The sequence below is a fragment of the Pteropus vampyrus genome, unplaced genomic scaffold (genome assembly GCF_000151845.1).
Source record: "Pteropus vampyrus isolate Shadow unplaced genomic scaffold, Pvam_2.0 Scaffold32, whole genome shotgun sequence".
Taxonomy (NCBI): Eukaryota; Metazoa; Chordata; class Mammalia; order Chiroptera; family Pteropodidae; genus Pteropus; species Pteropus vampyrus.
In genome coordinates this window covers 663,279-676,259 of record NW_011888813.1, presented here as the reverse complement: position 1 = coordinate 676,259, position 12,981 = coordinate 663,279, and the positions used below count along the sequence as shown (strand labels likewise).

Genomic DNA, 12,981 nt, shown 5'->3' with positions numbered 1-12,981 from the left:
CCCAAGTAAACAGAGGTCAGGACCTTGCATTTTTGGCATACTCTGCAAGGTCTGTAGGAGCAAGAGAGAGCTAAGGACTGTCTTACCCAACACAAGAATGCAATGAAATCTAAGAAGAAACGTGGACATTACTATAGCAGGTCCTTGATTAACGTCGTTTCTTTCAATGTAGTTTTGCTGTAACTCTGAGATGCTGTAGAAACTTAACTCTTGATTATATCAATTATCCTATGGTAAAAGAGTTTTTGTTATATGTTGTTTCACTTAAAGTCATAGAATCTATTGACAACATTAAATGAAGACCTACTGTACTAGTTTTACCTGGAAATTTATTGAAATAAAAATCTCATACCCCTTTGTCAGTATGTTTCCAAACAGACTTCAAAATTAACCAGAAATGTTGGTTCAGTTTAAATAGTGCTCAGCGTGTATGGGACTTTGTAGTCTACAGAGTTCATTCACATGTGTTACCTGAATTGAGCCCTGCGATGGGGCCATGGCAGGTACTATTATTGCCTTCGTGGTGTAGATGAGAAAAGAGATCTGGAGGTGAGTGATTTTGCTAGGTCATGCTGATAGTAAGTGCTAGAGCTGGGACTGGATCTCTCTTCGGCAAGTCTATTTTGTCACACTGCTTGGAAGTTATTTCTCTCTTTGACATCATCACGCTCCTCTCCTCACTTCATGTCAAACAGTGTGCTTAGCAGATGCAGACGTAGATTTACTTTTCTGCCTATCTGTGGACCCACTGAGTTAAAAAAGATAAAGAACTGCACATTTTTGGGAAAAGCATGTTTTGCCCATTATGTTGTAGGTCAGTAATACTATGGAAGCTGACCTGGGGATTGGATAGTCACTAGAAAGCAGCCGTTCTTCTGAGCTGCAGGGAGAGACTGACAAACGAAAATGACCAGGCTCTGCTGGATAACTGGACTGACACCATAAAGCCCTCACATAGCATGTAAAAGTTTTATGTGGTTGTATTGAACAAGACTGCATTGCGTTTTAAAACAATGTATTAGAATCATACACAAAATAGTTTGTGTAATGAGAATAGGTTTTAGTTAGGATCTTAATTTAGTAAGAAAGCCCTGAACTTTTATATAATGGTTAGTTTCATTATTAAGATCAGTAAGTTCATAGTCAGCAGATTATCACAGATTGTTGAACAAAATCAGACCTCTGTGGCAACCATGGTTTAAAAGCTCTCTGACCAGTAGCCCACATTGTAGTTTATGAGAATAGTAAAGTAGTTTCTAGTAGCAAATGTAGTCTCAGATAAGTTGATTTAACAGCCTTGGAACAAAACTCTTACTACAAACCTTTCTATATTATAGGAGAACTCTTTGTTCTTTTAAAATAAATAGAAACTCAAGATACAGAATAAATATAGTATAATTTAAATTTATGATAACTGACTGGTAAATATTTGCTAAGCTTTGTTGTCTATTTAAATGAAGATTAATGACTAGCTTGATGTCTTGTTTCCTTAAATCACTTGTGAAAAGCTTTTTTTTTTTTTTTGGAAAAAATCCAAATTTCTCATTAATTGCTTGAAACTCATAGCCTTTGCTTTTAACTGTCATTTTAACCGTGCTTTATTAAGGCTATTTGAGTTGTATGATAATTTAAAAATTCTCATTTCTCTTTTTGTTTTCTCTTTAGTTGGGATGAGACCCACTTTGGAAAAATGGGCAGTTACTACATCAATCGCACCTTTTTCTTCGATGTGCACCCACCTCTGGGAAAGGTGAGCAGAACTCTTTCCTAAGGATTGGAGCCAAGTGTCGATTTTGGATTCATTCCTGGCCTTATAGAAAGAATTCCCAGACCAGTTGCTTTTATGGAAAATCTTTGGTATTTTTAGGGGTATTTCTGGGCTCAGAAATGGAGAAAGAGTCCATCAACTGATGGATGGGTAAACAATGTGGTATATCTGTACAACAGAATATTATTCAGCCAAAAAAGGAAAGAAGTATTGATACATGTTACAACATGGATAAATCTCATAAACTTAGGCTGAATGAAAGAAGCGAAACATAGAAGGCCACATATTGAATGATTCTGTTTATATAAAATGTCTGAAGTTGGCAAATCCATTGAGACAGAAGAAAGATTAGTAGTTGCCCGGGGGGGGGGGGGCGCTTGGGGGAGGGAGGATTGGGGAGTGACTGCAAATGGGTATGGAGTTTGTTTTTGGGGTGATGAAATATTCTGGTTTTAGGTAATGGTAATGGTGGTACAATTTTGTGAATAAACTAAAAACCACTGAATTATATACTTTAAAATGGTGAATTTTATGATATATGACTTTTATCTCAATTTAAAAAATAGGAAAAAGAAATGGAGAGAAGGAATATATTGCATAAAGCAGAAATAGCTTAGGGGAGTTCATGTCCAAAGGGAGTGAAACTCCTTTCCCCTTCCCCACTCCTAGCACGTAACATTGTTTGACCTGTTCCTTTCACATGTTTTGCAATGAGAAATTCCACCAATAAGAATTCATTTTACTCTTGAAAACAGACACCTTCTTAGAGGTGTTTGGATTAGCCCAGGCATTCACTCAGTCCTTTCTTCCTAACTGGAGGCTGAGATCTTCAGCACCAGGGGAACAGGAATTTGCCTGTTATAAAGTGGGTGAGTGATCTTGGAGCATGGAGTACTTGGGGATGAAGGCAGAGGATGAGGGAAGGCAGGGATGGTGATCTGTGCCAGAGAGGCTAAGGGAAGCACAAGAGCATGTGATAAGGGTCAGGGAGAAGGCCTCTGCAGGTGGAGAGGTGAGAAGGAGGTGGGATAGGTGGCCTATTTCAAAATTAGCTCTGAGCCCAGAGTAGAAAAATACCTCATCCTGTCTCCTTTATGAAATAACAACAATAAAAATAAGAGCAGTTGAACACTTAATCTATTCTAGTCACTTTAGATGCATTATCTTATGCAATCCTCAGAACAACCCTATGAAGTAGGTACTGTTATATCTTCATTTTACAGATGAGGAAACTGGGACTCAGAGAGGATAAGTACTTTGCCATGGGAAGCAAAGCTAGTGAGTGACAGAGTCAAGATTCAGACTTGCTTAGTTTGCTCTCTTAATGATTATACCACACTGCCTCATGAACTTCTCTTACCTCAGTACACGGACTATATCGTTTACTGCCATAGAAGTAAGCAACAGAATGTGTTGAATATTTGCATCAGGCTAGCCTGGGAACCAGACTGTAGCAAGGAGATTTTTCATAGGACATCCAGCCTAGTCTTTTAGCTGGAGACTGCCTATCCATTTTTAGAGTCCCCTAGTGCTTAGCACAGTGAAGACATGTGGACAACACTGGCTGATTTGTTTTTGTTGAAGGTTTCCTTTCCTCACATCTGGACCCTGTGTGAAGGGAGAATGTGAAGCTTCTTTCTAAGGCTGCCCCTAGGGAATGCAGTCCATTGCTCCTCTGATTTATCTCCTGGTAGTCCTGTACTCTGCCTGGTTGAAAGAGAGTGATGAGCAAATTAGAAACCTGTGAGAGAGAGCAAAATAGCTTTCACAGGTTCTGAGCCAAACCAGTCAAAGAATCAAAAAGCCCCTTGAAGTGGTGAGTAGGAAGTTTTCTCCTACAGTATTGAGGCCCATACCTGCAACTTCACACAGGCCCTCAGCCCTGGGCACCCAGGGGCTCCAGTCAAATAGGTACTTATTAAAGAAATAAAAATGCCTGCACATAGTAAAAAATTTGGTCAGTACAGAAGGAAATAAAAGGTCAAAAGCTACTTTCCCTACATTTCTATTCTTCAGAGATAACTGTGGTCACCTTTGTTAAGTTTCTTATATATCTTCTCGGAAACTTGTTATACAAATATAACTATGTATATATTTACATACATATATTGGTATATACATGAATAACACATTATACAAATGGGATCAGACTAAAATCGTTCAGCAATTTGTATTTTAAACATGGTGTATCTTAACTTCTTTCCACAATTGCGTATAAAAATGTACTTCATTCTTTTTAATGGCTGTATATTATTTCATTATACAGATGTGCCATAAATTATTTTATCCCTTTTCAGTTGGTGGACATTTATGTTATTTCTAGTTTTTAGCTGTAACAAAAGGTATTGCATGAACATCCTTATATATTTATCTTTCCATAGTCATATAGATATATCTAAAAGATTCTCACCAGGCAAGCTAAAGAGTCAAATGGGTATTTAAATTTATGTTAGATATTCCTAAGTTTTCCTGAAAAAATCTTGTAATAATAGTCTCACCAACAGTGCATGAGGGTGTTTGCTTCCTCTATACCATTGCCAGCACTGGTATGATTATACTCTTAAAACTTTGCCAATTTGAGAGTGAAAAATGGTATATCAGTATTTTAATTTGCATGTCTTTATGAGTTACGTTGAACATTTTTAAAATATGTTTATTAGCCATTTGTATTTTGTTTTCTATGAATTTGCCCATTTTTCTAGTAGGTTCTTTATCTTACTGGTTTGAATGAGTTATTTAGGTAGGAAATTAGCTCAGGGCTACTTTTAACCTTAAGAGAACTGAGAGGGAATGGAATTTTGAGTTCCTTTTAAGTTCTTGGCATAGTGTCAGGTATTTTACCTACAACATCACCTCTTATCCTCACAACCCCCTGCAAGGAAAGTTTTGTTGTCTGTAATTATTGTCCACTATCAGAGATAGTAATTATTGTCCACTATCAGAGAGCTAGCATGTAGTGTGTTGAGATCCATACCATCTGTCCATTTCTTCACTCTACCAGACCAGCCAAGCAGTCTAGGAATTTAGACCAGCACCAGACAGGTTTGTCCTCTGAGATCCCAGGTAGAAATGTGCATCCATTTTGATTGTTACCTGTCAGTTTTAGTTCATCTGGGTATTTGGATGGCTCTATCTTTCTAATACCTTATATTACCTTATATTAAATTAATTAAATTAACTTCTGGACCCAGGAATTCCTCCTTTTTTTTTTTTTTTTTCTTTTTTTTAAAACAGGGCTTTATAATCATTTATTGCTGAACTTTGGCTTCTATACATGGAACTATAGAGAGTGACTGTTTAGAGCTACTTAGAGAAAAAAAGCGAGCTATCTAGTGGTCCACAGCCAAGTCCCCACTAGTAGTGTTGCTGGGAAGGGCTTTCCCTCGACACAGCCAGTGTATTCTGCTGCGCCACACAGCCATTATAACGGGAACATGGTCAGGCTGGGCAGCCTGGGGCTGTTACAGATGCTTGGTATTTGCTGACAGTTTTTATGTTTGCTGCTTCTGATTGCTTATGTGGAAAAGAGAATTTTACACTGTTCATAGCCAAGGAAAGATAGAAATGGAGAGGCTCATCCCCTCGAATGTTTTGACTCTTTGTCTTAGTTTATAGTTGATTTGTTCTGTTTTGGGATGTGTCAAGGTTGCTTCCCTTTGGAATACTGGAAAAAGAAGAAACCAGTCTCTAGCCTTTTGGCATTTTTTCCACTGGGACGTTTCTCTTCCCCTCAGGGGATACGCAACTGTCTTTTCCATTTTTTTTTCCTTCTCTCTATTCTTGGTGTGTAGCAACTCGGCTACTTTTCTCCCTTCTCATTCGGACTTGGAACCTCATTTTCCCTTCAGTTGGCCAATTGCTCAGGAATCAGCCCCTGCCCATGGCCTTCTCCATAAGCTGTCCTGTTTTATTTCATAGCAAATGAAAGAAAGCTGAATAAGAGAGCCCATCACTGACTCTGCCCTTCAAATTGTGGTATTTTTTTCTTTCTCAGTATTCAATCTGCACTGTTCCCAAGAACTTGGCCTTAAACACAAGAGGTGATTTGTTTCAAGCAATGCGCTCTGTAGAGAAGAGATTCTTTGCACTGCAACAGCTGCAGGAGAGAATGTCTCATTGGCAACTCCTATGGACAGTTAGTTGTCAAGGGAAGCCAAAGCCTGGATGCAGCTGGATGGAAGTTCAGGGGATGGAGGAATCTTTCTCAAAGGTCTCTCATCTTTTTCTTTGTTCTGTTTCTCTCCTCAGATGCTGATAGGTCTTGCCGGCTACCTGAGTGGATATGATGGTACCTTTATGTTCCAGAGGCCTGGGGACAAATACGAGCAACACAACTACATGGGAATGAGAAGAGTAAGGCTTCCTGACCTGATATAGCCTCATTGAATCCTGGGGCCACACTCAGTCTGAAACATTACAGTGGAAGCCCTGGTGTGGTGGCAGGTCTATACAGATAAATGGACTTGAGTGGGGAGATGATTGGACCCACACCCTATAGTAGAGATTCAGAACTGAGGTGGGTAAGAAGAGAAGGGGAGGTCACAGATAATAAGGAGATTGCATAGGTTAGAGCAAGCCCATCCTTTCACCTGTTATCCTGCCCACGCGAGGCATCGGATTGCAGGTTGCAGAGCAGCCTGGGACCTAGGCAGCTAGGAGTCTCCTGTAGCCCCAACACTGGCCTCAGCACATTGTCAAGCTACGTGTTCTTCCTCTCTCCAACCACAACTGCTGGAGTATTGTCTACCTCTGAGGGCCTTTTCCTACGGTTCAATACCCCACACCTGTGTCACCAGGTTCCTGCTTCTTTCCCATGAAGGTTTTAGGCACACACAAGGAATTTTCTAGGCTTTGAAGGGAGGCCATGTGTTCAACCAGTCCCTGTGTGCCCTGAGTCTCAGCATCAGCCTTGATGGAGTATATAGCAGGGCCTAAACACCCAACTCTGGCGACCCTATACCTGTAGCTCAGTAAAACCTGAATAAACTGACCTCCAATGTGAAGCTCTCAGAGCAGGTTACACTTTCAAACTCCTCTCTCTGAAGAGATCAAAGCACTTTAGATTAATGCTAAGTGCTTATTTGGGGCTAATCATTGGATGCTTTGCATGGTCATATACCATATTAAACAAGGAGTGTCCCATACCCTCAGATTTGTATTCTTAAGTGATTCTGTGTCTTCCTAATGACTTTTGAACACCACATAGCATGACTGACTCACTGTGAACTTGCTGTGGAAATTGAGAAAGCCAAATATAACAGCCTCATTTTCTTTCACAGTAGGGCACATTGCTTTCTGTTGACAAAAAGTGACAACCCAAATGTGAGAATTTCTATTCCCTTGGGCTTATCTATTTACTTTTTTTTTTTTTTTAACGCCTATAGCACCTGGTCTTGCTAGGTGGTCTCCCATCGAAGTACTAGCCAGGCCCGACCCTGCTTAGCTTCTGAGATCAGACAAGATCGGGCATGTTCAGGGTGATATGGCCATAGACTATATCTATTTACTTTTGATGGACAGGGTAGGGAGGTAGAAAGAAGGCTGGTGGTTAAAACAAAACAAAACCCTCCAGATACTGAAGTGTTAAGCAATCTCTTTTCCAAAGTCAAAATACCTGTAGATTAAAGAGAGATTCCTGGCATGATTGAAGAAAAGGGCCAAGGGAGAAATAATAGAAATAACATTAGAATTCTCTGGAATATTAAAACACCTTCGGAGAGATCTTTCATAACTTGTTCCCACAGTTTTGTAATAGAGGCTGTTTATCAAGAACTTCCTGTGTGTTAATAAACTTTAGGTCATTTAATCTTCAGAATAAACCCTGTAAGGTAGGAACTCTTATTCACATTACATGGATGGGGAGGCTGAGATACAGAGATGTGACTTTCTCAGGGTCACAGCAGTGATGGGGGCAGTCCAACCCCAGCGTCCCCCACTTGAAACCAGTGTGCTGTCCTGCTCACACCTTCCTGGCTGAACTTTGCTGATTTTTTATCAGTGCAAAAGTTGGTGCTCAGTGGGAACACAAATGTTTCTTGATTCGATGCTTCACTGTTATATTACCCCTTTCTCATTTATACATATTCCAGGTAATTTTAGGTCACCAACTCATGCCTTTATTAGGGCTCTCCATCTTAAATATGTGTTGGTACCAAGTCAAGTAGGTTCCTGAGGCTTAGCTTAGCTGATTATTTGACTGTTTCTCTTTTTCTCCCATAGTTCTGTGCGTCCCTTGGTTCCTTGCTGATCCCCTTTGCCTACCTCATTGTGCTGGAGCTATCCAAGTCCCTCCCGGCAGCGCTGCTCACCGCTGCCCTCCTCACCTTTGGTAAGTTGCGTTATGCCATGTTTATTGGAAAATTGACTGCCACACTGTGAGTGTAGCTGGAAGTCAGCACATTCAAAGGTCCTGTCTATAGGCCCAGTTCTCAAGTAACTTTAGGATTGGGTAAATGTATCACAAATCTCATTTTATTCACATTATATATGTAATACATATATAAATACCTTATGTAGCAAACCTTTATTAGAGGGGAGAGTTGCCATGGGTAATCCCAAGGAATAGATTATCTCCAAGTTATCCCCATTTGAGTTTGGATTGGATAATAAGGTAAATTTGTGTGTACGTGTTTGAAGGAAGCTTACAATTTTAATTCTTCTTTTCTTAGGTTGTTATCAGGATTAGTTTACTCTTCTTAAATTAATTTTAACTGAATACAAGGGCAGATGTCTCAGAAGTAGCTGGGTAGCAGGGGGATAGCAAAAGGAAAACAAATATTTTCTGTGGCTAATCCTTACATGGATAAATGAGAGTTGATCTGTAGAAATTGATCCTATTGCCAGCCTTGTTCTGAAAGCGAATTCATGACTTCATAGAGCTTAATCCAGAACAATTTAGGTGGGTACTTTATGGATGATTCTGGCTTTGTTTTGATAGGTATGTTGCAAGATCATAGGGCCTTTCTGTAAAAGACTAGAGGCTTTTTCCTAGTCTTTTAAATTTCCATTTTAGTTATTTATTCAGTCATTTATTCATTTTTTATTCAGCAACTATTTTTTAAAGCATCTACTCTGCGATAGGTACTTTTCTTGGCCTCAGGATATGCTGATGAGAGACATTGTTTTCTTAGAGCTTACTCACTAGTGGGGCAGACAATAAGCCAGTAAATTAATAAGTCTGTAATGTAATATCCTAAGCTATAAGTACAATGTAGAAAATAGAGTAAATAAAGAATAGAGTTATGGGGCGTCATTCTGTTTTAGGTAGGGTGGTCATTGAAGTGCTCCCTGAGGAGGTGGCCTTGAACAGACACCTGAGTGAAGCAAAGGATTATGTCATGCAGAGATCTAAGGGAAGAGTATTCTTTCTGGTAGAGGGAACATCATATGCAGTGGTCTTGGTACAAGGCAATACTTGGATTCAAGGAACAGCAAGAAGGCCAGTGTGGCCAGAGTAGAAGGAGTGAGGCAGAGGATGTTGAGAGAGGAGGTTGGATAGGTAGGGAGACCATGTTGGCTTTGGCAGCGTCATGAGGAGTTTTTTAGTCTGAGTGAGTTGGGAAGACATTGGAGGGTTTAAGCAGAGGCATGATGTAATAAAATTTTCTTTAAAAAAGCTACTTTGGTACCTGCAAGCACAATCAACTCCCAACAGAGACTTCATATAAAATGGTAAGACTCTGTCCTAGGGGTAGGTCATCTGTGGCTGCATAGCAGGGTGGCAGAACTCCCTTTCTGATGGCAGAAATGAGCAAGAGCCCTTGTCTCAGGACTGCTCTATGTGAATGAATGACACGCTCCTTTCTTGGGTGAAGGGCTGGAAACAGTGTGAGATACTGTTTCATACCGTTGGGCTTTGGTGTACCCCAAAGCTGTGGCCTTCTACCTCCCTGATGACTCAGTGATGACTCCGTGGCCCAGCTAGTCTTGAATGCACAAATGCTTATGTGCAAATTAAGCGCCAGGGGGACTGTTTCTTATTGCTGGGGTATTTGGTTCTCAGGGGGGCCCATCTATGATTCTACTTTTTGACCACTGAGCTCATGTTTTTCAGACACAGGATGCCTCACTCTGTCCCAGTATATCCTCCTTGACCCCATCTTGATGTTCTTCATCATGGCTGCCATGCTGAGCATGGTCAAGTACAACTCTTGTGCTGACAGGTCAGAAACACCATCTTTGGCGGGCAGGGGAGGGGGTTAGAAGCTGTAGCAGCTTCAGAATTTTTATAATGGTCAGGGATAATGGTGGATACCTAGAGGGCTTGCCTTGAAGCTGAGTTTAAGGCAAGCCGACATTTTTTTTAATTAACTTAGATGGCCCATTTAGATCATAAAAATAGATTTTAAAAAGTTTTCTATAGATACTTTTGCTTTACATAAGACCAAGAAAATGTCTTTTTCAAGAGTATTATCATTTTTACAGTGGGAATGCATTTAATCAGGGGTTTGTGGATATTACGGAGGGGGTCCTAATGCTTTCCCCCACTCACCATCTTATAAGTTACGTCTTGACACTGATGCTGGTTAGGAGATCCTAGGACCACTTTTATCTTTCACAGTCCTTATCCTAGAGGGGAGGGTACCAGCATAGATACCATTTGGGAACTATTTGTCTCAGTAGTTCTACCCAGTAGTTCTACCCAGTAGTTCTACCCAGTCCTGACCTAACGACGGGAATAATGTACATAAAGGTTGGTTTGAATGTCCATAGCAGTCAAGAGAATCCCTGCAGGCCGTGGTCAGTTCAAAAGCTATTCTGGAGAGCCCGGTTCCCCTAGGACAGTCTTTTCCAGATCATTCTCTACCTATGAGAGAATAGGTTATTCTTTCTATTTAAACCAAAAGAGCTGACTCCGCCTAGGCTTTTCAGAAGTAACTTGGTTTCACCATGGCATGGCAAAGCTCATTAACTTGTGTTATGCTGATAAAGCCTGATCCAGTGACTGCCAGTTCTCTCTGGCTTTGGGTTATCATCTTCTACCACATCCACTTCCACCTGCTATTTCTTGAATGCATGCTATGTGCCAGGTACTGTGCTAGGAGCTGGAGATACAGAGGTACGTAGGTCTTGGCTGTTAAGGAGCATTCACTCTGGCAGGGGAGGCAGCCAGATAATCAGAAAATTGCAGCACGGTTTACTAAGTTCTATAAGGGTAGCGAACCTTGGACCCAACTGCCAGGGTTGGAATCATGCCTCACCACTTGCTAGCTATATTACTTAACTTCTCTGTACTTTGATTACCTCATGTATTAAAAGAGGATAATAATAGGATCTACCTCATGGGATTGTAGTGAAAGTTAAAGAGTTAATATGTTTAGAATACTTGGAACAGTGCCTGACACACAGTAAGCACTCAATAAATGCTGGCTTTTCCAAAGTCCAAGAGTGACACAAAAGAGAAGGCTGTCTGAATCCAGCAGGCTTCTCTCAATTTTCCTTTGACTTCCACGTGATTGATCACTGCTGAAGAATAAACCTCTTGTTTGCTTTACTTCTGTACTTAGCCAGGAAAGCTATGGCCCCTCTACCCAAAAAAGATCCTACTCATTCTCATACTGTGCTTCCTGCAGTTTCAGGGGTTTCACAGATCACATCCTCCTTGGAGCCACCATGGTCCTCTGCGGTTAGGAGCCCTCAAATAGAGGGCACAGCACAGCCTTTCAGCGTCAGAGAACCTTTGCCCTGTCCTGCTGTTGCTCTTGCTTTTGAGTTCGGTTCCAGCTGCCAAACTGAACTCTGTGTTTGTTGGTTTTCAGGCCCTTCTCTGCCCCCTGGTGGTTCTGGCTCAGCCTGACTGGCATTAATCTGGCTGGTGCTTTAGGGGTCAAGTTTGTTGGCCTCTTTATCATCCTGCAAGTGGGGTGGAACACCATTTCAGACCTTTGGCACCTGTTTGGAGACCTCAGTCTTTCATTGGTGAGAACCCAAGTGCTTGTAGAAATGACTTTGCTCCCCAGCATTGCTCAGCACAGCCAGCGGCCTTTCTCCACCTCTGCTGTAGGTGGCCGAGGGGCTGTATTCTGGGCCCCCGGTGGGCTGGATCCAGCTGCCCGCTGTAGGCAGCACGACAGCAGGGAGTGGGCCAGGACTGAGAGGCTGGAGAGCTATAAAGGGAGAGGATGGACTCACATCCTTAGAACTCTTTTGGCATTTGTTTCTGTAATATTGTTTAAATACTCTACAAACTATCCAGCCAGGGAATTCTGTCTAGCTGTGCTCATGCCAAATATATAGCAGATACTGACTGCCTTGGACCTTAGGTAAAATGGATGTGGTGACTTTCCGAACTCACGGTTTTCTTTTCCTGACCTAGGCTCTCCAGATTTGGAGAGTAGGAAGAGCCTTTAGGGTTTATTACAGTATTAGTTATTAAGGGCTGATTCTGTGCCAGGCATTATGCAAAATGCTTTACCTTCATTATCTCATTTTCTTTTCATAATAGTCCTATGCTGTAGATAGTTATAACTCTCTCTTTATACATGAGGAAATCGAGACCTAGAGAGGTAGTAATGTTCATACAGGTAGTAAGAGGCAGATCTTGGGTTCAAACTTAGGGGAGGCTGGCTGCAGACCTTATATTACTGTAATGCTTCTCCATTACTTCTGTAGCAAGTCCCAACAAGTACATTTATTTATTCAGAACATATAGACTGACTGTCCACTAAATGTCAGACACAGAATATGAAGATGAATAAAGCCCCCTGGAGACAATGGAGAGAGAGAAGTAAATAAGCAGGCAATTACAGTCCAGCCAGTAAGTGCTGTGAAAGCACAGATGAGGGCATGAACACAGTCTCAGATGATCTAGGATGGCTTCTGAGAGGAAGTGGAGGCCTGAAGTTAAAATAAAGAGCAGTTAACCATGTGATGGGTGGGCCTGGCACAGTACAGGAAGCATGGGGAAAGTGCAAAGACTCTGACTGGGATGTAGAGGGGACTGATGAGTGGTGATGCTGATAGTATAGACAGCGCCTTGTCAGTGCATTGACAGTCTGGGGTCCTGGGTGAGGGCCTGGACAGCCAGCAGAGGGCTGGCCCATGTTTAGTTCCCTCATTGTTTCGGTGATGGAGTGTTATGGAAAGACTTAGGGTTTCCACATATACTTCTTTTTGGCCACTAGTTTTTCAATTTTTTGATGATTATGACTTATACATAAAAACTTATATATAATGCACATATAAGGCATCAGGAATAACAAAGCCCCCTATGC

At 41.2% G+C, this 12,981-nt stretch overlaps 1 protein-coding gene and 1 pseudogene across 2 annotated transcripts in view; one reads left to right on the top strand and one right to left on the bottom strand.

Moving 5' to 3' along the window:
- POMT2 (protein O-mannosyltransferase 2) overlaps nt 1–12,981 on the top strand; it is a 37,343-nt gene that overhangs the window by 6,225 nt on the left and 18,137 nt on the right. For both annotated transcript variants that reach the window (XM_011357078.2, XM_011357077.2), the window contains exons 2-6: nt 1,666–1,750; nt 6,017–6,121; nt 7,988–8,096; nt 9,822–9,930; nt 11,527–11,686. In XM_011357078.2, the coding sequence (XP_011355380.1) occupies nt 1,666–1,750; nt 6,017–6,121; nt 7,988–8,096; nt 9,822–9,930; nt 11,527–11,686 (568 nt within the window). The remainder of the gene's footprint in view (nt 1–1,665; nt 1,751–6,016; nt 6,122–7,987; nt 8,097–9,821; nt 9,931–11,526; nt 11,687–12,981) is intronic.
- LOC111737937 lies at nt 7,144–7,262 on the bottom strand (annotated as a pseudogene).